This window comes from Phodopus roborovskii, unplaced genomic scaffold (genome assembly GCF_943737965.1).
Source record: "Phodopus roborovskii unplaced genomic scaffold, PHOROB, whole genome shotgun sequence".
Taxonomy (NCBI): domain Eukaryota; kingdom Metazoa; phylum Chordata; class Mammalia; order Rodentia; family Cricetidae; genus Phodopus; species Phodopus roborovskii.
Window position 1 is genome coordinate 18,094,606 of NW_026126540.1, and position 24,132 is coordinate 18,118,737.

A 24,132-nucleotide genomic window follows, 5' to 3' on the forward strand; every position below is an offset into this window, starting at 1 on the left:
TTACAGTTTCTATTTAATGCAGTCAGATAAGAGTGTTGGATTTATAGAAACCAATGGCAAAAGCTACCCAAATGAAGGGTATTTTCATTCTTGAGACAAAGAATACTGTGTATACTGTGTTTTTTACTTTGTTTTCACGATCCATAGCACCCACTAATCTTTTGTTGTCCCACACATTTAAAACATTAAGTTAGCTTAGGACTGTGACATTCACAGAGGTGAAAAGGTACACAGACTTGCCCTGTCTTTTTTTTTTTTTTTTTTAATGTGTGGGTTAAATATGGTGCATTCATCAATCTCCAAACAGCACATTCAGTCGGAGAATTTCTTACATTGTCTTGCAGTCTTTGCAATGCAAATTGCTTGTCTTTTTAGAAGAGCTCTTTAGAGGGCCAGGAAGGGCTGTTAACAAGGGCTGGAGGGCTGGGCACCAGAGGAGCTTCCTCATGCCACAGCATGCATGAAACTTCTCATTGTGTGCTTGCCGGCTGGCCCTCCAGTGGCCTGAATTATTTAACACTACAGTGGGTCGGAACAGTGCCGGCAAAAGCACCTGCCTAAAAACAAGACAAGTACTCTGAAAATCAGTTCACACTACGAGAAGCAGACTCCAATTTAGGGATCTAAGCAAACAAATGGCTTACTCTATATATTGCAGTGTTTAAAAACCTCTACTAATTTACCCATGGAGAATAAAGCAGCTGTAATATAAGCTGAACACCTGATGGTTTTTTAAATGCTTCATTCAGAGTCTATGTCTTGGAAACTGTGACACTGAACTCATTTTTTTCTTCAGACACAAATATTTTCTTTTAGCTCCAGAATTCATTTATTCAACATTCAATTTTTAGTTGGAAACAAATAGCCTTCCTACTGGCTTTCCTATTGCTGTACAATGAAGAGTAATGTCAGGGTGGGGCATTCTTGCAGGAAAAAAAAAAAAAAAAAAAACTCTGTCACAAAATTACCCATGATTCGAGGAAGCAGAACTAAGGGCCAACCCAGGGATTTCTCTCCCTTCATGTAGCTCTTCCATTGAGCTCCACCCAGATTTGATTGTACTCCCATAGCAGGAAAATTTGTCAGAAAGAAATAGTTGATGCATGTGTGTTTGCAGCTCTCAATGGCATCTAGAATCCAGGGGGTCGAGTCATGCATTATGAATGAATGGGTTTCCAATGGTAACTCAGAGGCAAGGAGCTCAACCCAGAGAGTCGGGTGGGGGAAGGGTAGAATCGCACATCCTCCACCCAGGAGTAGCCAGGAAACAGCCCTGCAAATTCAATACTTCATCCAAACATCAAGATGCAGGAAATGAAATTCTACTAGAAACAAACCAAAACAACACTAAAATAGCGACTAATAAGGTTAAAAATCTAATCCGTTCACAATAGCTTTCTCCCCAGATTTGCTAATTTGATGCTTTTGTTTAGGCAGAGTGAGTCTTCCCCTATTTTGTAATTAAGGAGCATGCAGCATCACCATGAAAGGGCAGCGAGGGCAGTAGGAGCAGTTATCCACCAGAAATAACAGTAAGCAATCGGAACACTGATGTTCCCAATTATCCCGATAGACAGAAGTCAGCGAGGTAAAGAAAGACATCCCCTCCAGGCTATCGCGGCAGCTCCGCGGCCACCCAAAAGAACAATGAACGTTTCTGCTACCGTCTCAAGTTTGGAAGCACCATGCAAAGAGACTGGTTAAAATTCCCTACCATGCAATGCAGCCATCATCAGAAGCCCAGCATTATCTTCTGCTCTAAGTAGAGATGTGCCAGCTCATGAACAGGACAGAGGAAGAGAAAAAAATGGAGGAAATGAGAGAAGGCTCAGGAAAGTCGGCAGGAATGTTTCTGGGTCCTTAACAAGTAGGAGACCCCCTTCCGTATTCAGACCAATCAATCTTTATCTTACAGGACATCTTTTTCTCAGCGTCTGTTGAAGAGACTGCAGCAAGCCACACTGCAGCAAGGGATTGTGGGATAGGGATGCAGCAGGGAGCTGCAAAGAGATTCGCGGGTGGCTGGCTTTCCCCTCTGAGTCAGCAGTCAGCTGCTAGCATGCTCCAGTGCAAGGCTGCCAGGCTCCATCACCAAACGCGACTGCAGGATTAACCCCAGGAGGCGTGGGGAGCACCAGTCTCCTTGCAGTACGGACAGGACTGGTACCCACTGAATGGTATTACGAATCAGAAAGGAGCTATGCTGGTCATATAAGCCAGTGTGTGCTGAGGCAGAAGAAAAGGTTCGAGAATGGATGAAAAGTTCAGATTTAGAGGAGTGTTTTGGGTGGGTGTGACAGCATGCATTTTCATCAGTTAAACTAAAATTTGTTTCTTTGGATGTTGCAGGTAGCTTGAAAGAAGGCAGATTATTTAAAGTGCAAACTCAGTTTGGCTCCACAGGCTCTTCTACCTACCCCACCCAATGTATCTCCCATAAAAAGGTCTGTACAACACAGTCCTACCAAGCCAAACAATACAGAGGACATTTCTCTGCTTTTTATAGTTCTGTTCTGTTTTGTTTTGTTTTCCAAGACAGAGTTTCACTGTGTAAAACCTCTGGCTGTCTTGGAACTCTCTTTGTAGATCAAGCTGGCCTCAAACTTTGCCTGCTTAAGTAGTAGCCTAAGTGCTACAACTATTGATAATAATAAAAAGGCTATTTCAAAATCTGCTAGCATATTCACAGATGTGGACAACTACTGCCATACTCAACTTCTAAAGGTTTTCACCACCTCAAAACCAAATCAAACTTTGTAGCTTTAAGCTGTCATTACCTACCTTTCCATCTCCTGTAATCCTAAACTGTTTCTAATCTACTTTCTGTGTAGACTTCAACTTGTAGGGAACTCAAATACAAATAGATTTTCATGTAAAATATAGTAATATATGTCCAGTGATGGGAGATGTCATTCTGTGAATATGCTTCTCTTATTGGTTAATGAATAAAGCCCTGTTAGGTAGTTACTAGTTTCTTATTGGCCAGCTCTGTCTTAAATATTAACCCATTTCTATTAATCTAAGTGTTTCCACATGGTCTTGGGTTACCGGAGAGAGGGTCCAGAGTTCTCTCTCCATCCTTCATATTGAATCTCTTCCTACCTCTCCCTGAATTCTCCTTGTCTCCTAGTCCTGCCTAGCTTGCTTTCTTGTTGGCCGACAGTGTAGGATGCATGCACCACAAGCAAAGGCTGGGGGATCAGCTAGCTCACTGGAATTGATACTGCTAGGTAAGCACTGCTGGAATGTCCTCTCACAAATGTGGCTATGTGTGTCCTCCCCCCCCCCCCGCCCCCCTACAAATGCACATGTATTAAAGGCTTGATTCCCAATGTCCTAGAGTTTGGACATTGGGGCTTCTGGGAAGGGATTGAATTGTGAGCACTTTGACTCTATCGAGAGATTAACCCACTGGTGGCTTCATAATTTGAGGGCATTGCTGAGAGAGAGGTGATGGAATTAGGAGGCATGCATGTCCTGAAAAGATGAACCTTGTCCTTCTGTCCTGTGCTCTCACTTTCTGGTCTACCCAAGGTAACCAACTCTGTTCCACTGAGCTCTTTCCCACGTTGCACTGTCTCACCCAAAGTGTTGGGGCCAAGCAACCATGGTTTGAAACTGCCCTGCACAAGGTGCAGGGTTTGAGCACACCATACCTTACTAATCCCTCTGAACTGCCTCAACCCTCCCCCTTGTTTCTATTCACTTGAATCAGAATTAACTGTCTTCAGTCAGTTTGACCACAGTATGCACTTTGGAAATTTATAGACAGTGCAAATCATAAGACCAAGACTAATAAGGTTGGTGGAACTGTGAAATCCCATGACTCAAAATTTATTGATGTTATAGAATTTGAAGATTCACTCAATTCAAGGCACTTGAAATGCATTCAGCCTATTTTTAAGCAAGGCACTTTCTCCTAGAAAGTAAATTACTTGGGAAAATACAAAAGGCTAGTTCTGATCTGCACATTGCTGTCTTCCCTTTTCTGTCCAAAGATATACCACCATGTAAGTTTTTTTGCTTGTTTGTTTTTAAGGAAGTGACCCTTAACCAGGAAATAGAACCAAACCCTATGGGCTGCTGGGATAGGAATCTCTGAAGGTTACATATGACTGCCATATAGGAGGGGAGTGGATGCATTACTGATATTTAGTACTAGGCACAGTGATACCAAACACCCTTCATACTCGGGAAAGTCTCACACAAGTACATTTATACCTCAAGTTGTCAACAGCATCTCCTTTGGGAATCGTCTTCCCTAGGCTCTTGTTCTGGCAAGAATACACATCTTTTCCATCTCCTTCCCCTGCCCAACTCCCTCTCACTCCTTCAAAGTCACTAGATCCTCCTCCAGCTACTAGACCCTCTCACCTCCAAATTGGGTGGGAGAGCCATTCAGGTAACATTACTAATTAAAAACTGTGAGAGGTTCTGTCTTCTACTCCTAACTTCCCTGGCCCCAGTGCAAGGCTTGTCCCATAATAGATACTCACTAATAGACACAGAATGCTGAGATTTTCCTATGAAGCAATGAATGGCAGAATATGATATAAGGTAAACATTCATCTTACAATCGGAAGATAATTGGATCAGAGGCCATTAAAGAGAGGCAAATCTTATGAAGAACCTAAGGTGCAGAAATGGCTTTCATGATAGATTTTCTCCTTGAACGTCAAAGCAAACCTCCTAAAAGGTAGGAGTAGGTATTGCGGTTATTCTAGTAGAGACTACAGTTTAGAAAAGTTAAGTGCCCAGCTGAAGGAGTAGCTGCTGTATAGTTAAGGTGAACTGTGTCAGAGTGCCCCTAGTGGAAAATTGATAGCAGTGAGAAAACCAGGCAATTCCAGAGTAGAACAAAGCCAGCTGGTTGTATCAGTGACATAATGGATATAGCCAATGAAAAGTGGGCAACCTGAAACCAGAAAGCTTAGATACCCAGTGTAACCATTACATTTTGCTTTCAAAGAATTCTTGTGAGAATCCTTGCCAGACTGTCATGAAAGACAATGGTAAGGAACAATTGTTACAACCCAAGAACTCACATCGGAACTGGCCTGGTGTGGGTACTGCCACTACATATGTGTCTATCTCACAAATGATTATGTGCCAGCTATTGTGTTAGGCACAGAAAAATAAATGATAGAAACAGAGTGTCTAGAAATCATCCCTGGGGGCAAGGTTCTCTGCCTCTAGCTCATAGTCATGTGGATTGGATCTAAGGAGAAAGGGAGCTCTTTCTAGCTAGCAATGATGGCAGAAAAAGGGGACCCAGATGAAGCATCCCAACTAAAGACATGTTTGGATGGCATCTGCCCAGCACAAAATACAAGAAAATCATTGCTTTTCTTCTTCCAAGCCCTGTGTTCCTGTCAATGACCTCTGAGTTCCTGACCCCTTTCCCATGGTGACTCATACTGAGCAGACAAGAAAAACTAGAATCCAATAATCCTCCACAGAAAGGAATTCCTGTTGGCCTGGAACAGTGGACTGAGGCTACGTCTTCAGTAGGTGCCCTAAGCTGTTCCACTAGTAATCATCTAGCATTATGCCTGATAGTCAGTTCCTCTATAATTTGTGGGCCTCATCGTCTTATTTTCTTAACTGAAAAGTGTATTCTCCTATCTCAGTCTTCATAATCTTTCCCTTTCCCTAAAATGGGCTCTGTGGTTTGGCAGTCTTGGCTATATGTTATCTCAGGAACTTGGGCTGTAATTTGTGAAAGCTAGGACGCAGGTTCATTTAGATCAAGTGTGTTTTCCCTTATACTGTTTTTACCTATAATATTCATTCCCTGAAACTGCAGAACCACAGGCTGCCATGGCCCAAGAGAAAACTATTCATTCATAGTTCTGGAGACCAGATGTCCAAAGCCAAGGTTTATAAGGCTAGGTTCCCAGTGAGCCTTCAGGGGAGCATTCTTCCAGCTTATGGTACCAACTAGTTTCCTCTGACTATAAGCAGAAGTATCACTTTAGTCTCATTACCCATTCTAACATGACTTTCTTTTTGTACGTCTCTGTCTTTACATGGCATTTTTTTTTCTCCATGTCTCTGTTCTCATGTGAGAATAATCACATTGGATGAGGGCCCACTATGAGTATGGCCTTGTTGTAACTTGACTATACACGTAAAGATTCCATTTTCAAACGAGGTATCAAGGGTTAAGGCCTCAGTGAATTTTGGGGGGAGGGGACACAATTCATCCTGTAATATCTATAATGGGTAAAGGGGTAACATGAAGTCGAGGCTGATGCAGGCTTGTCTGAGGGGCACCTGGATTTCCCCTACATTCTTCCCTAACAATTCTGGAGTTTAAGTTTAGTGGGAAACACTCTGCCTGCCTTATTGTGCTGATCAGTGGTGGACATGTGAGTTTGCCACACAGCTAAGAAGGCAGATGACTGGCGGGAAAGGGGGCTGTGAGGTATGTGCATCAAGGTGACTCTTGACCTCCTTGGCTCTCCTCTCTGTATACAGCAGGGTAATTAAGTGAGCATACAGCTGTCCTCATGGCATGTCTAACCTGCCTGATTCTTTGTATTGCTCCATTGGTACCAAAGACAAAAGCAAACAAAGTGCTCTTTGGTTTTTGCTGTTGTTTGTTGTGTATAATTCAAAGCTTAATGTCTTCTTCCCACAGTTGGAATGGAATCCCTGAGTACTAAGTGCTTGTTCTGGGTTCCTGATGATATCTGTGCTGGGCTGGATGAGGACCTTGTTCTGGTGGAAGCTTCATCCCAGCCCTGGCATCCATATACCCAAAGAGTCTGGGATGTTATAGTAGAGGTTCCATCCAAGTCCCCCTCCCTTATGTCCCTCCAAAGCCTGCCAAATGATGACCCCTCTCCCAGAGATGCTCAAAACCACTCCCACAGGGTATTTACACTGTCTCCCAGAAAATAGACTCCTGGTTTTCTGGTCTCTCTTTCCTGTCTCCTCTCTGGGGGACTGGAAGGCTATTGGGGAATGGTGTATCCCTTAATTCGGTTTGATCTGGTCTGACTTGGATTGCTGCATCAGTGGAGATGCTTATCAGGGTGCAGAAACTTTTCAGACCTGACTTTGGTCCCCAGAACCCATGGGCTTCTGTCTTGTTTTTAAAGAAAAATCCAGTCACAGAAGCCTTTGTTTGTTATCCCACTGCACAGGAAGACTCAAGAGGATCCCGAGTCTCACTGCCAGCCAGCCTAGCCTACTTGGCTAAGTTTCAGGCCTACAAGAAATTCTGTCTTAAAAAACAAGGTGCTGTCATCCGAAGGACAGCTGAGGTTGTCCTCTGGCTTCCACATGAACAGGGACACACGAGCGTTTGGAAGCATGAAGACAGTTTACCAATGGCGACACTAACATGCACATCAGAGGCACTTGTTTTTCTAGACAAACTCTGTGTGTGTGTGAGATACTTTTCATTTTAACGGTTAAACTCAAGGTAGCACAAGTTCCCGATTGTTAGTGCAGGGAGGGAGCCTATGGCCTTTATGTCTTGCAAGCAAGGCACTCCAGTCAAGGCCAGAATCTGGACTTATCTAGCAACCCTGTGGGCGCGACTGACCACACCCGGAGGCACGGCCGGCCAGAGGAGCCCAGACTGCCCGCAGGAGACAGTAGGTGGGTGACTGGGTGAGAGGCTGCTTAGGCCTAGCTGGGCGGCTGCCTTTCTTTCTCTTAAGGACATTCTTTTCTTGCGGTCCATACAATGAAGTACATTTACACCAGCATGGGGATCTGATCCCAGATCTGATACGCGTTTTCTATATTAGCAACCAACCCCACCTCCTGCGCTCTGCAGTAGGGGAAAAAAAAAAAAAACCAGCTGAAAGCCCCAGGAACTTCGTGGTTCTGTATAACCACGCCTCCCATTTCTATGGCAACAGATCCCTCCTCAGGAAGCCAGCCCTACTTCAGTTAAAGCAGGCTTTTACTGTCCTGCTCCCAGAGAGTGATGGCTTTGCTCGTAGAATTTCTTCCTTTCCCTCCCTTGGTGAGTCTCCTTGGCTAACCTTATCCCTCACAGGGAATTAAAACCTTTTTGTGGGACTGATGCAAGTGGCAGAAATGGGCTTTGCCGGCGGAAACAGGGCTGTAATGATGGCATTCTAAACTGAGCGACTGGGATCGCCCTGGATGGACATCCCACAGAATCCTCAGCTGACGCCCTTTTTCAGTCTTGGGTGTCTCCCGCCCCTCCGGGTTCCAGAGTCTTAATGCATTCTCCTGATCTTGTGGGCTTAAGGTGCTTTTCGAACAGGCTTGAGTTTACTGAGTGTCCAGAAACTCCGTGCTTTAAGCCGAAGGAGGTGGTAAAATAGGTCTTTGTCTGAGGGGGGTGGGGTGGGGGGTAAGTTGAGGGCTGGCCCTCGTCCTCACTGCCTGCTTCTTTCAGTATGTCATCAGAGGACAGTATGTTTTCTAGGCAGTCTATGTGGCTTCATCCGTCTGAGTTTTTATTTGTTTGTAGCGTTTCACTGTGTAGCCCTGGCTGTCCTGGAACCCACTCTGTCCACCAAGCTGCCCCCAAACTTCCAGAGATACACCTGACTCTGCCTCCTGGCTGCCATCTATCTGACTCTTACTGTGAATGTCCGAATGTGGTTCTGAGTAAGGAATGGCTCAGATTTGCTTTACATTGGGTCCCCTGTTTGGAGTTGTGTTCAAGATCCCTATGGATGCCGGGAGCTGGATTTCATTAAACTACAAATGTGTTGCATTTTCCCCTAAGTACATGCATATACATAAATGTGTTACATTTCCCCCTAAGTACATGTGTATCTGTGATAACTTCTACTTTGGTGTTAAATTTTACTTAGAAAAAGAACTGATGGCTCTACTAACCATCAGGCTGCCAACTAACAGGTGCGTAGCCTATACAACATGAATACGCTAAACAAAGGGATCATTCCTGTCCTGAGCATGAGAGTTTACCATGCCCACCAGAATGGCATACAGTCAGACTCCTTTGTGCCTCCATCTCCTTATTAATATAATAAAGAACTTTATGACTAATCTTGGTTGACAACCTGAAATGCCTGGGAAGAGGGGATGGCAATTGAGAAATTGTTCTCATCAGATTGACTGTGAGCATGTCTGGGGCAGGGGGGGTTCCTGATTTCTAATTGATGAAGGAGTGCCAACCCTAGGCAGCTGGGTCTAGGTATATGAGAGATAGTTGAGGGGCTGGAGAGATGGCTCATCGGTTAAGAGCATTGGCTGCTCTTCCAGAGGACCAGGGTTCAGTTCCCAGCACCCACATGGCAGGACAAGGAAACAAGGAGGATTCTGGAAGTAGTAGGGAGGAGATTCAAGATGGAGGATTGAGAGAAAAGAATGCTGGGACCTCTCTCCAGTAAGATGAGACCACATGGAAATACTTAGGTTAATAGAAATGGGTTAATAATTAAGACAGTGCTAGCTAATAAGAAATGATAGTAACAAGCTAACAGCATTGTATCTAATACAACATCTCTGTGTGTTGTTTGGGGCTGGTGCAGCAGTGGGACCAGACCAGCAGGAAAAACCATACTCCTAACATAGGAGATCTTGTTAAACAATAAGGTAAACAGCAGACAACAATCCAAAGAAAAATCTGTAACCCCCCCCCCTTTTCATTTTAGCTTCAATAAAACCACAGTTGAGTGTGGGCAGACACACACAGAGACCTCTCTGCCTACTTCATGGGACTGGTCTGGCCTCTTCCTGCACTGCTTCTTCCCACACACTTAGCATAGCTGTCTCTATGTGGCTCGGACACGCATGATCTGGTGTTTCTTTGTAGATCTTGGAGGCTCCTCATATGCTCTCAGTGCCAGACCAGCCTCGAGAAGGGAAGAGTTCCCGTTCACTACCACTGCCTCGCTTTCTGGAGAAAGCCTGGCACCAGCATCTGTCCCTTCCAGCCAGCAGACTTCCTGGAAAGACTGGAGGAGGCAGGGTTATTTTGGTCTCTCTCCAGAGTGGAAGCCATACCTTTTGATGTCAGCCGTAGTCTTCTGAATGGGCACATTGTAGCAAAGGCTGACCTACCTAGTGCCCTCAAAGGTCAGAAGTGTGTCTGGACCTAGTGCCAGGAGGCCACAGTGCCACCAGAGGGGAGGACACAGGGGCTGGAGAGTGGGAACGGCTGGGTCACAGCAGAGGGAATGAATACAACATTCTCCCCAGGACCTGCCTGTAAGTGTCTTACTGGGTCTGTGAGTCCTGGTGCCATGCCTCTGGGACCAAGGCCAATACAGAGGTACCCCAAGCCTTCCTCGATGTCTTTCTGCCTTTTCTCTGGGTCTTGTTTTCCTGTTTGCTTTTGTGCTACATCCTGCCTTCTTCCCTAGTCTTAACCAACTGTATCCAACAAACCTTATTTAGTGTAATGTGCAGGACGTGCTGAGCCACACAAGGGTCACTACCACTAAGGGACTAAAATACATTCATGAGATATCAGCATAAAAATCCTCAATATACAATAAAAGTAATAAAAATAAATTACAAACAATTTTTTTTTATCTGAATTCTCTACCTCAGAGCTGTAGGGATAAGTGGGTGCTGCTCTGGCTGACTGCATAGTTTCTGTGGTGGGTAAGGATTTAACTTCTAGAACCAGGCAGATGTGGGTGTACACCTCAGGTCTGGCATTGACCAGCTATGTGGGGGGCAAATTATTTCATCTCTCTGGTTGTTATCTTTAAAATGGCAATCAAAAGAGATCTATTTTAAGCCTGGCTTAGACATATTACTTCCTTAAAAGAGAAATAGAGACAGAGAGAGGCAAACACCTAGAGAGATTATGTACTGTGAGAATTAAGTAAGATAATTCTTAAATGATGGTCAGCCCACTGCCTGGCACATAACAAGATTCAAAAGTGTCACATGTCATTGCTGCTTAACCTACTCAAGCCTAGAAGTCAGGCACACATTCTGCAAAGAGCCAGATTTCAGACTTCAGGACAACAAAACATCAGTGTCATTGCCTACTTACTCTATGGAGAAACAGCTGTAGAGATGGGTAAGCAAGTGTCTGTAGCTGTGTGCCAACAAAACTGCTTTTCTAAGCATGAAAAATGAAGTTTATCCAACTTTCACATCACGGGAGGTCTTTCATCTTGGCTTTTTCCAAATCATTTGACAACATAAAAGCAATCCCTAGCTAGCACACAGACTATGTATTAACAGGCTGGCACTGGATTTCTGGCTGGTTTGCTCACCTCTGCTTAAGCTCAGTGAATGGCTGACACCTCCTTTTGTGGAGTTTGCTTCACAGGAAAATCTACCTTCAGTTCCCCCAAGTCAGTGTATAGATGTTAAGATGTAAGCCAGACTGACTAACACAGCTACAACCCAACCCAGAGACTGCACAGACCTCACACCACATCAAAGTAATGCCTACACTTTACTTGTGCACAGCAAAGATTACAATACTTCCAATTCACTGCTCAGCAAGATAAAGACACGGAAAAGACAACCTGGGCTTTTCAGGGAGACATGCTGCTCATGACAGATGCCAGGATTTTCTTGGTGCTGTGAGCTGAGAAGTTGCCGTGAGGAACACTGGATTGAGGGTCCCAGGTTCACTAGATTTTACAAGCATGGGAAGAAGAAGGCAGAATTCGTGTTTAAGGAAGAGAGCTGGAGAGTGCAAAGGAGGGCAGGAAGAACTTACTAAAAAGGAGTGAGGTTGATTAATATGGAAATCAGATCACAAATGAATTTCCTGTGAAACACTCAGGTACCCCAAGTAAAGCACATTCCCCTCTCACCCTGCATTCTCCCTGATCATCTTACATGGTTGTGGATAGAAATAGAAGATCTTGCTTGCCTTTCCTATGAAATATAAGAAGATTCTCAGTTTTAAGTTTATATCAAGGTTCTTGCAGGCCATAAACTCCTTCCCCAATAACATAAAATGCCCACCTAATCCAGAGGTGTTGCAATTCATAATTAAATCCAATCTGCTCTTGGGCATCATTAGAGGAGTCATCTGCAGCCAGCCATTATCCTTTGGTAAAGAATAGTTCATCCAGCCAAACAGACCCCCTCTAACAGCCCTCAGTGCTGAATGTCATGACAATACCTACAGTCTGCATCTGTGCAGTTTTCCTCTGGGAAAACCATGGTTATCTTGGTCACTGTTCTGTAGCTGTGAAGAGACACTATGACCAAGGAAACTCTTATGAAAGAAAGCATTTGACTCGGGGCTTGCTTACAGTTTCAGAGGGTTAGTCCATTATCATCACGGTGAGAGCATGACAGGAACATAGTGACTAGAGCAGGGATTGAGAGTACATCCTGATCCTCAGGCAAAGAAAGAGAGAAACACCAGGCCTGGTGTGTGCTCCTGAAACCTCAGAGCCCATCCTCCACCATCCTCAGTGACACACTTCCTCCATCAAGGCCACACCTCCTGATCCTCCTAATCTTTTCAAAGAGTACCACTCCTGGGTGACTAAGTATTCGGATATATGAGCCTATGCGGGCCATTCTCATTCAAACCGTACAACAGGCATTTCCGTCCTGGACACTTGGAGTCACAGGTGACCAGCTTGCTCCTGCCTTTATGTTTTAACTGGTATCGGATGAAGAGAGAAAGCCGGACTTGGGCTCCTTTAGAAAGGAGACAGGAATGGACCCAGGTCATGGTATACCCAACAGCACTTGGTACTCCTACCTGTTGAGAGATCCGTGGGTGTGGAAAGGCAGAGGGTGGGCATGGGGGTCAGGAGGAAAATCATCAGAAAATGTTGCATACACTAATTTTTAAAGATTTCATTTATCTTTATTTTATGTGTATGGGTGCTTTGACTACATGCACTTCTGTGCACCACATGCATGTTGTGTTGGAACAAACAGTTGTTAACCTCCGTGAGGATCTGGGAACCACACCCCTATCCTCTGAAAGAACAGCCACTACTTGTAATGACTGAATCATCTCTCCAGGCCTCAGGTCACAGAAATTGACAGTTTCTTTCCTCATTGCCTTCCTACAAAGAGTGGCATTCACACCTCCTAAAGGGAGGATGTCTACTTCCATGACCTATAGATCTTAATTCTTGGACCACATAGCCTGGATCAAGGGCATAAACTCCATCTGCTGCAGTGTGGACATAATCTTTGAATGCCTATATGGTTAAAGCCTTGGCCCACAGTCTGCAGCACTACAAGGAGTTGGGGAGTCTTTAAGAGACATGGGCTAGAGGCTGGAGAGATGGCTCAGCAGTTAAGAGCATGGCTGCTCTTCCAGAGGTCCACAGTTCAATTCCCATCAACCACATGGTGACTCACAACCATCTGGAATAGGATCTAGTGTCTCCTTCTGGCCTGCAGGCAGACATGCACACAGAACACAGAACACTGTATACATTAAAAAAAAAAAAAAAAAAAAAAAAAAAAAAAAAAGACTAGTGGGATGTCTTCTGTCACAGGGGTTGAGCTCTCCAAGGGAACTGTGGCACCACAAGCCCATCCTCTTCCTCTTTTTCATGTCCCAGAACAAGGTGAATAGCTCTGTGCATTCCCCTCAGCACCCTGCCCTGAGCCCAGACACACCATTGGTTCTAGTGGTGATGCTGATTGGGAGCTCTGGGCTTCCACCCAGGTCCCTGGCCTGGCTCAGAGTGAGTCCACTTCCCTTCTTGGCTGGTGAGATCTTTCTCCCAATAATCAGAACAAAAGGAAGCACAAAACTTGTCTTTCATAGATTCGGAGTGGAAAGGACCTTAGAGATGGTTCATTCAGCCATTTCTACATCACAAAACATCCTCTCCAAACAACGGGGCCATAGCTCAATAACATATTGTGTACCTCTGTTCCATCCCAGCACAGAGATAGGGGTGGGGAAAAAGTACTCCCTCACACCTTGTATCCATCCCTGCCTTCCCCAATCCCTCATCACTTCAGAACAGGATGTCTGGGTATCAAGCCAGTTTGAGTGCCCGCCACTGTACAGACAAAGAAACAAGCGTGTGGGGGACATTGTGACTCTCTCATGTCATACAACTAGGAAAGCCCTTCAGAGAACTCATGTCCGCCTCCTGTCCACAATCATCTCCTGGTAAGACTGGGGCCCCGGAGGCCTTTGAGGGTTCCTCGGCTCTCATGATAACTAGCCCCATAGAGAATGTTCACAACAGAGATGGCTAGCAAACAAGAAGTCTTGCTAAGTGAGACTAGAAAACTATGCTGCAGCATAGAAAAAGGCTCCCACCCCACAGCTGGCATCTAGAGGAATTAATGTTTTGTGAGTATAGACACTGTAGCCAAACAGCAGGAGTTCCCAAGATAGCAGGGAAACCGGAACCCTACACAAAGGGCTGGAGTAGTCAAAGGTCAGAGATTCAGCCAGCAACCGGGCAAAGGGCAGAGAAAAAATAAACCATGACATCCTGTGAGAAGGGGATTCACAGAAAAGACAGACTCTGGGAACAGCCAAGAAGCAAAAAGACTTAAGATGTTAAAGTTAAGAAGCCTCTTCCTCAAAACAGTCTTGTCTGTGAAGACCCAGCACTAACAGAAACATGGGAGTGTGTATGTGTGTGTGTGTGTGTGTGTGTGTGCGCGCGCGCATGCGCGCGCCTGCCCACACACTCGTGTGCATGTGTGTGTAGGGGCCTAGGTTAGCAGGTGTTCTGACTATAGAAGCCTTTTAATGCAAAGTGAACAGGTTGAAGTGATACAAAACACAGATGTGGTGGTTGGCATCATTTTATTGGGTATCTGATTCTCCCCTTTCCATTCTGATTGGACTTCAGTATTCTTCCCTTTTGGGCAGGGGTGGGGTGAGATGCTAGTGGTTAAATTCAGGACCTTGGTATGAGCTTTATGACTGTACTACAACCCAGTCTTCCATTCTTCTTATGTTTGTGTTTGAAGACAGGGTTTCTCTATGCAACAGTCTGGACTATTCTGGAACTCACTTTGTAGACAAGGATGGACTCAAACTTACAGAGATCCACCTGCTTCTGCCTCCCGAGTGCTGGGATTAAAGGTGTGCCCCTCCATGGCCTGGCTCTACTGGCTTATTTTTAAATTTTCTGTTTTTTTTAAATTTATGTGTATGTGGTATGTGCATGTTCATATGTGTGAGTGTATATATGTGTTGACTAAAAGCTAATGTCGTGTGTTTTCCTCTGTCACTCTCTACCATTTGTTTTTAAATTTATTTTATGTGCATGAGTGTCCTGCCTGAATGAATGTGTGTGTACTACATGTATGCCTGGTGCCTGTAGAGGTTAGAAGAGGGCATTAGATCCTCTGGAACTAGAATTATAGACAACTGTGAGCCACCATGTGGTGCTGGGAACCAAATCAAGGTTGTCTACAAGAGCAGCAAGTGCTCTTAACTGCTGAGCCATCTGTCCAGTGCCCCTCAACCCCTTTTTGAGATAGGTTTTCACAGTCACTCTGGTTGACCTGGCTGGCTTCTAAGTTATGGAGATCCATCTGCCTCTGCCTCAAGTGCTGGGATTAAAGGTGTATGACTCTATATGCTGCTTAGTTTGTGAGGCAGGGTCCCCTGAACCTACACTTCACTTTGTTGTCTAGTTGACCAGTGTCCTCCATGGATCCTATCTCCATTTTCACAAAACTAGAATATAGGTCCACAACATCACACCCAGCTTTTTTCATGGGTGCCGGGCATCAGAACTTAGGTCTTTCTGCTGGTTTGGTAAGTACTTGACTAAGTTATTTCCTACGCCACACTTCATTTTTATTTTAAAAGCTATTAATATGTATTTACTTGCATGCAGAAACAGGACAGCCTGACCTTCACTTAATTCTCCTATAACTTAATCATTACAGGAGGACAGTCTGGTTCTGTTTTCTATTTCATGGCCAGGGTTCCTCCAGCACCAGTGCTAAGCCAGCCTTCCGGTGTCCTCCAGGTTCTAACTTTCCCTTTCACACCCTCTCAACTGTGTCTGGCATTTTAGGAGCAAATAGACCCATGACCTTGAGACCAACCTCTGAGATTTTAAGTCTGGAACAGGATGCTACCATTCTTTGCTTCATAGCAAATTAAGGGGTGTCTGTGAGAGATGGAGCAGCTCCTGGTGTAAGGTTCCCATCCTTACATGACACCTCCTTTCTGAGGCCATACTGACCATCCTATCCTTATGTGTCACCTATGTATGCCACACCATACCATTTGAATCCTTCATGACAGTTGCCACAGTTTGTAATCACTAACACATTTTGTAATAACTAACAGTTTGTTGTCCTCACCAACCTATAACTCCACGGGGGCAGGATCACCCTCCATGGGTGACACAGCAACTCAGCACATATTGCAGTCCCAAACCCTATATCATAAAGAATGACTGAGTGTCCTGCCTGCCTGGACATCACCCAAGGTAATGTCACCCATCACTGCCTGGAAGAACACAGTCCCACTGGCCAGGTTCTTACATGAGGCACTGCAGCAAGTCAGATGACCCAGGACCTGCCTGCTAAAGACCCTTTTGAGCTGACTCTGTACATGCGTTCTGTTGGAAAGTGGCATTAGCAAGCTATGAGGACAGCCCTACTTCCTTAAGAGTGACTCTGTGGGAACAGTCTCCACACTGCTTACAGAAAATATGCTCATCTGTGTGACAGTTGGTAGTCACTGTCAACTTGGCTGGGTTGAGGATCACCATGGAAGCATAGCTTTGGATGGGTCTAGGAGAGTGCTTCCAGAAGAGTTAAACTGAAGAGAGAAGACCTACTGTGGATGGCATAATCCCGTGGGTTGGGTCCTGCTCTGAATGAAAAAGATATAGAGCAGGGCATCAACATTCATCTTTCTCTGCCTCCCGACTACAGATGTGGTGTGACCAGAAGCCTCTTGCCCCCGAGGCTGGGCCTTCCCAGCCATGATGGACTCTTAGGCCATGAGCCAAAGTAAACCCTTTGTTCCTCAAGTTGCTTTGGCCAAGTGTTTTTTTGTTTTGTGTTTTTTTTTCTTTTGTCATAGCAACAAGTAAAATAACTAATACACCCAGGCACTAAACTGTGCTTTATAATACATTTATGTGCCTATGTAATATTTGGATACAAGTAAATACTGGAAGTAATGGAAATAGGCATCATTTGGACATTCTCTACTTCACTCACATTAGAGCAGGGTCCTCTGCCAGCCATATCCTGAGTCTTGCACTGCACTCCTACTTTTTACATGCTCTGAACTAGTGAGCTCTTGGAAACTGTTGTGTCCTAGAAGAGTAGGTAGTAAATGATGATTATAGGGGAGATGTAAGAAGGACACAATCCCTTCCTAGAGACCTCTCACAGCACTCTAGCTCATAAGACCGTCTGGGGGCTGTGCTGTAGCTCAGTCAGTGGTAGAATGCATGCCCAACAAAAGATTTAAATCCCATTCCTAGCAATGTAAAAACAAGCAAACAGAAACAGTAGATCCACCAAACATTGAGATTTATTTTTTGAAGAGACGATTACTGCTTATGCAAAGATGTAGTTTGTATTCTTCTGCAAAATGCCTTCAAAGAACAGTTCAAACTACTATGTAAAACTGCATCAAGTTAGAGCTCAAAATCAATATTGAAAGCAAAATATTGCCAAATAAGATGTAGCTTGTTTTTTTTTTTTCAATTGCCTGCCCTTAAATATTTCCACTATTACCAAAGGAAAATATTTTCAAAAATAGCCCAGCTGTTTTTACACACAGTTCAGCAGCAGTGACCTTTTGTATATGACCCAAACAAGATATCGTAGGCATGATATTCAGCTTTTCTTCAGGGACCCTATGTACAACTGCAGAAAGTGAGCCAGACATGGTCATGTTATATTGCTCTAAAATTTTGTCTTTTAAAAAAAAGTTATTTTCTTCCTTTTATAGAAACTGGATCCCCCCCACACACACACACATAATATACCCTGATTACTGTTTCCCCTCCCTCTCTTTACTCCTCCTACTTCCTCCCCACCTCCCTCCCATCCAGATCCACCCCCTTTCTGTCTCTCATTAGAAAACAGGTTTCTAGGGGATGATACTAAAATGTAACAAAATAAAATATAAGGTGAAACAAAAACTGTCACATTGAGTTGGACAAGACAAAAGAAAGAAAAGAATCCAAGAAAAGGCACAGGAATGAAATAAGCACTTGCTCACACACTCAGGAATCCCATAAAATCATTACCCTGGGCTGGGCAGTGGTGGCACACGCCTTTAATCCCAGCACTTGGGAGGCACAGGCAGGTGGATCTCCTAGTTCAAGGCCTACTCTGGTCTACAGAGTGAGTTCCAGGACAGCCCAGCCACTTCCAGTGACTTGTGGAGCTGCAACACAGAGAAACCCTGTCTCAAAAACAAACAAACAAACAGACAGACAGACAGACAAAAAAAAAAAAAAAAAAAAAAAAAAAAAAAACCTCCACCAAACCAGAGGCCATGATATATACTCTGAGAACCTGGTGCTGATCTGTGCAGGCCCTGTGCATGCTGCTTCAGTCTCTGTGAGTTTATATGAGCTCTGCTCATGAAACGCTGTTTTAGGGGAGAGAGAGAGAGAGAGAGAGAGAGAGAGAGAGAGAGAGAGAGAGAGAGAGAGAGAGAGAGGCACTGCACACATGTGGGGGTCAGAGGACAAGCTGGACCCATTTTGTGGGTCCTGGGGATTGAACTCACATCATCAGGCTTGGCAGCAAGTGTCTTAACTTGCCAAGCCACCTCACTGGTCCTAAAATTGTGATTCTAATGAAGACAAGGATGAATGAAGGAGAAGGCACTACTTAATTCTATACTAAATATCCTTATTTTATTCTCAAGACAAGTCTGTAGGATGGAAATAATCTCTCTCTCTCTCTCTCTCTCTCTCTCTCTCTCTCTCTCTCTCTCTCTCTCTCTCTCTCACTCTGCACAGCACATCATTATGTAGTCCTGGATAACCTGGGATTCCATATATAGATCAGGCTGGCCTTGAACTCACAGAGACCCACCTGCCTGTGCCTCTGCCTCCAAGTGCTGAAATTAAAGGTGTGCATCACCACACCATTAAGCATCTCTTAACAATGGAGATGCAATCTCTCATCCTGAGAGATGAGTCCTCAGTTGATTTCATGGTAGGTTGTGACATTACAGAGTATAGCTGCAGATACCCCAAGGGTACAGGTGACTACACCTGGCTAGATTGGACATATATACAAATATGGCATTGCTTATTGTCCTCAGGGACACAACAAGTAAAACTACATGAATCTAAACCAGGCATGAGAGGAAACGATGCAATGAAGAAACATGAAAAGTACAAGTCCTGGGCTCACTGCTTCCATGCTGTGGCATATTGTTTTATAGTGATCTTTCTTTTTTGTAAGTAGGAAGAATGGAGGCCGGGAGATAGCTCCATCAGTAAAGTACTTGCTATACCAGCATGAGGATTTGAGTTTGAGCCTTAGCACCCATGGTTTTGTGTTTTGTTTTTTTTTTTTTTTTTTTTGTTTTGTTTTTTTTAAGAGGAAATCTATCAAGGAAGATGCCTGATGTTGACCTCAGGCCTCTGCATGCACATGTACTCATATACATGTATACACATATACATGCAAAAAGTAATAACAGTAAAAACACAAACCTCTCATCCTTGTCAAATACTCTGAACTGCGTGTGGCTATATGCTATAAGGGTATGTGATTGGCAGGGCAGGGCAGTGGGTTTGTTTACACAGCATCTCTTCACACATGGGAAAAGTGCATTGCACATCATGTTGACTTCAACATCACTAGGCTCAGCTCCATCATAAACCTATAAAACGCCACTGTACGTGTGGTCCAGTGCTGACAAAAATTTTACTATGTGGCACATGATTGTGTATATATGAATAAAACTGAGGCTGAAAAACCACCGTAATAGAGATAATAATAAATAGTGCCTACCCAAACTGTTGAGAGGCATGCCAGATATATTTTGGATGAATGGTACTTTCAGGCTTAGTTATCTTAACTCTAAAGAGTTGTAATACTTGAGGTCAACGTTTTGCTAAGCAATGTGAGTGCATAACTAACTGGTTGCAATTCAACATTTTAGCCCAGTTTACACAGACAAAAACATGTGAAGGACCAAGAAGCCATCAACTTGGTTTTAACAATACGATCACCCACTGTTATTAGTAGTAGATTCATTGGCTTGCGTTGTGTGGGCTTTACCAGCAGGTCCACTCTGTCTGATTTTAGTGGTCCATGGTGTTGGGACCCTACCCTTTGATCTACCCTGTCTCTAGTCAGTGACCTGTGATGTGTGGGCTCTACCAGCAGGTCCACTCTGTCTGATTTTAGTGGTCCATGCTGTTGGGACTCTACACATTGGTCCACCCTGTCTGTAATCAGTGACTTGTGATGTGGGGCTCTACTCATGGGTCTTTCACAGGTGGTGCGTAGGAACATCACTCCTCACATGGTTCCTTCTTGCAAATGTTCTCCATCTGTGATGCGTGTACTTTTTTTTTTAATTATGTGAAATTTTTCTTTAAAAATGATTCCATTGACCACATGCATGTTCTATTCTCCTTTTGTTCTGATTTGTGATCACCCACAAGAGATACTAACTAGCAAGTGACCTTCGGGTCACTAGCAGTGTACTCTGCATGTCCTTGCTACTCCAGTTAGGGCATATGTGATCTTTCACAATTTATTGCCTTTTTCCTCATTGGACTCTTTTGAGTCCACGTTGGGAAATGTGCCCTGTAGGCCACATGTTGTGCCTTTTTAGTTTTCAAGGGGGAACACCCATTGAAACACTGAGAGCCTGGGAACCGGCAGGCCTTCTGCCAAACTGATAACTGAGTGGTTTGCCAGCTTGTTTCTGAGTGTTGCTTGGCACACACACTTACACAAATGCTATGTCTACCAGTTCCTCTAGGCCAGAGGTTCTCAACCTGTCAGTCATGACCCCTGGGGCAGAGTCAAATGACCCTTTCACAGGGGTCACCTAAGACCATCAGAAAACACATATTTGCATTAATGATTCATAACAGTATAAAATTACAGTTATGGAGTAGTAATAAAGATAATTTTATAGTTTGGGGTTGCAGCATTAGGGATATCAAGAATCATTGCTCTAGGCTCATCTTTCCTTGAGGATTCAATGGAAATATAAGAAATAAATAAAAAGGTCCAATTTCTGGGTTCCCTGTTTCTTGGAGGAAAATGGTTCCATTTCATGTGAATTAAAGAACTCGAGCCTTGTTCCACCTGAACCCAGCCCTGGCCACTGTCACTCTTCACTTTATCAGGATATCCAGTGTGAATGCTTGGAGAAACTTTTGAGTCACTGGGGAAGTTGCTTTTGCAGAAGAGATAAGTTCTAGGTTCCAGTTTCTGTGACACTACAGACTGTCAGGACACCACGCTGGCATGGCTTGACGACTTATGTATACAGTAGCCCGTCAATGTGTCTATATATCCATTTTGACATTTCATATACTCAGACTCCTAATTTTGCTTTATTTGTGTGCATACTCCAAACTAACTAAGAATCAGACTTAAGACACACACTTATTAGTTAAGAAAGAAACCAGTCAATCAATTAATCAAGACTGTTTACCGAAGGTCTTAGCATGGCACAGTTGTAACTCAGCACTACTGAAAAGTCAGGTGAGATGTCTTTAAGAGTCAAAGGAGGCGTGAACCTCTCATATGCTATTCTCCCAGAAACAAGAGACCCACATTGGGCTGCTTCTCAGTTTGGTCCACCAGCACTTAAAGAAGTTGCCAGTGAAAACAAACACAAGCAGATGTTGCTGGACAAAAGGAACTCTTCTTTAAGACAGAAGTCAGGCACAGGTTGCAATAAAAGACTAAAGGTAACTGCTTTGTTAGTTATACGGTGGGTGTGAGAGAGATCTGGAATTGTCATGTGGTCACGTCTGAGGGGACTTTGAAGGGTTGTGAGACAGACAGAAACCATTCAGTGAAAAGTCAACAGTTAAAGGTGTCGGTGTTTCAGAACACCCAGCAGGGCTAGGCACCAGGGAATGAAGTAGGGGGCTCTGTCAGAGGAACAGCCTGCTCGTTTATGATAATTAGGTGTACAATGGGGACAAGAGGGACAAAAGGCTGGAACACCAAATGTTCAGCAATCAGCGGGATAAGTTTCCTGAAGGATGCAGGCAAGGACACCAGTCGGAAGTTATTACACCAGCCAGCTCTCTCATGCATTCATCACTATGGTTTGAATCCACCAACACTCATGTTGAAATTAAATTCCCATTGTGAGGTAAAGTGATGAGTCCAGGCAGCTCTGTAAGAGGTGATTAATCCTTCCTGGGCTACTGAATTAAGGGACTGATTAGTTATCTCAGGAGTGGTTTTGTTATAATGTGAGCTTCCTGGCTCCTTCTCTGTGACACCTTGCACTGTCTTGGGACTCAGCAGAGTTCCCAGCAGCAAGAATGTGCTCAGCAGTCTGGGTCTCTTGACCTTGGCCTTCCCAGCTTTCCTAACTATACAAAATACATTTTTTTTTTTTTTTACTTTTAATTCTCCAGTTTGTGGCATTTTCTTACATCAACAGAAAACAGACCAAGACTTTCAGCTTCAGGTAAGCATTTTTTTTTTTTTTTTTTTTTTTTTTTTTTGTGCATTCTGTGTGTCAGGTACCTGCACACTTGGGAGAGCGTTTGTTACAGTAGTGAGCATCACATGAGGCTCTCGGGAGGCACACAGTCCAGGGGAGAAAGGAGCACCATAATTCCTGTGGGCAAGAGCTCTGATGGAAGTGAACAGGGGTACCCTGGGAGGGTCTAAGACACTTGGATTGAGTCTTGAGGAATGAGCAGGTGTTGGTCAAAGAAAGAAGACTAGGGAATGTACACTGATGCCGGGATCTTTAACAACCTCACACTCACAGCAGCTCTGGTGCAGGATGAGGGAAACTGAGCTTTTCTAAAGGTTAGAAATAACTATCATTGCACGACAGATACTGACTGCAGCCATTTAGCAAGTGTGTGGTGTGTTCCAGGCACTGACTGATCTTGCTTATGTATTTGTTTGCAGTACTGGAAAATGAATTCAATGCCTTATGCATGCTAGACATGAGTTGAGTCCTGATTTATACCCTCCAGCCCAGACAATGTTCTATTAATTAACTTGTTTGTTCATTAGTTTGAGGCAGTCTTATGTATCTCAGGCTAGGCTTCAGCTTGTGAGGCAGTCAAGGATGAGCCAGAATGTTTGGTTTTCCCACTTCTACCTCCCAAACACTGGGACAATAGTGATATATCTCCACCTCAGGTTTATGTGGTACCGGGAATGGAACCTAGGACTTGGTATGTGCTAGCTAAGTAATCTACTAACCAAGCCCCATCTCCAGTCCAGATAGTGTTTGTTACACAAAGTAACTTACTTAGGCATCACATGCTGTTTTCTCTTTACAAACCTTGCTCCTTCAGAGTCACAAAGCAAGTGAACATTGTTTAGGGACTTCAAACCTAAGTATTTCCTACTCAAGAACCAATTGCACTAATCCTGGAGAGTCAGGCGTTACCCAGCTAACACAAAGAAGGGATGTTCTAGGCCCAGGCCACCAGCAGGAATGTGTGCTATGGGCTGAAGGCTGACTGGAGCAGATGGGGAGTCCTAGAGTGTGGGGTCCAAGGCTGGGGCAGGAGAAGGCTGTGTACTTTAACCTGAAAGCCATGGGCACTCTGAAGACTCAGTAACAGTGGTGGATGAAAGGAACAGATAGATGCCTTAGGGTGAGCAACCAGGCAAGAAAGTCTCAGTAATTCAGTGAGTGGAGATAGTGACCAGACTTAGAATTCTGCTCCTAAAGAATCAACAGGAGGTTGTTCAGGTTGCCTGGGAGAGAGGTGATGGAGGGGTCTAGGTGCCTTGGGGTAAGACAGGTAGTTGACAACTAGAGAGAGAAAGTGACAATGACTTGAGCTCAAGTTTGGACATTACTTGTCTTGAATATCCCCATGGACACTCTTGTTGAAATTCGATCTGTGTTGTGAGGTATTAAAGGGGTGGGCCAGATGGGACTGTGGCACGGTGAGTGGGCCATCAGGAAGGGATCATTGGTCCACAGATGAATGCATTACCTTGAGGGTGGAGCTACAGTTGAAGCTGGTTTGCTTTTGTCTGTGCCTCAGTCCCCAAGTGATGCTCTCTGCCACCTCAGGATACTCCAGTGTCCCCACATGCCAAAAGACCCTC

At 44.3% G+C, this 24,132-nt stretch overlaps 1 protein-coding gene across 7 annotated transcripts in view; it reads right to left on the minus strand.

Moving 5' to 3' along the window:
* Trim2 (tripartite motif containing 2) overlaps nucleotides 1-24,132 on the minus strand; it is a 142,078-nt gene that overhangs the window by 57,478 nt on the left and 60,468 nt on the right. The window contains exon 1 of one of the 7 annotated variants that reach the window (XM_051199230.1): nucleotides 1,715-1,967. The exons of the other annotated variants lie outside the window; for them this stretch is intronic. Coding sequence (XP_051055187.1) covers nucleotides 1,715-1,717 — 3 coding nt within the window. The 5' untranslated portion in view covers nucleotides 1,718-1,967. Of the gene's footprint in view, nucleotides 1-1,714; nucleotides 1,968-24,132 lie in introns of those variants that run through there. 7 annotated transcript variants of the gene reach the window in all.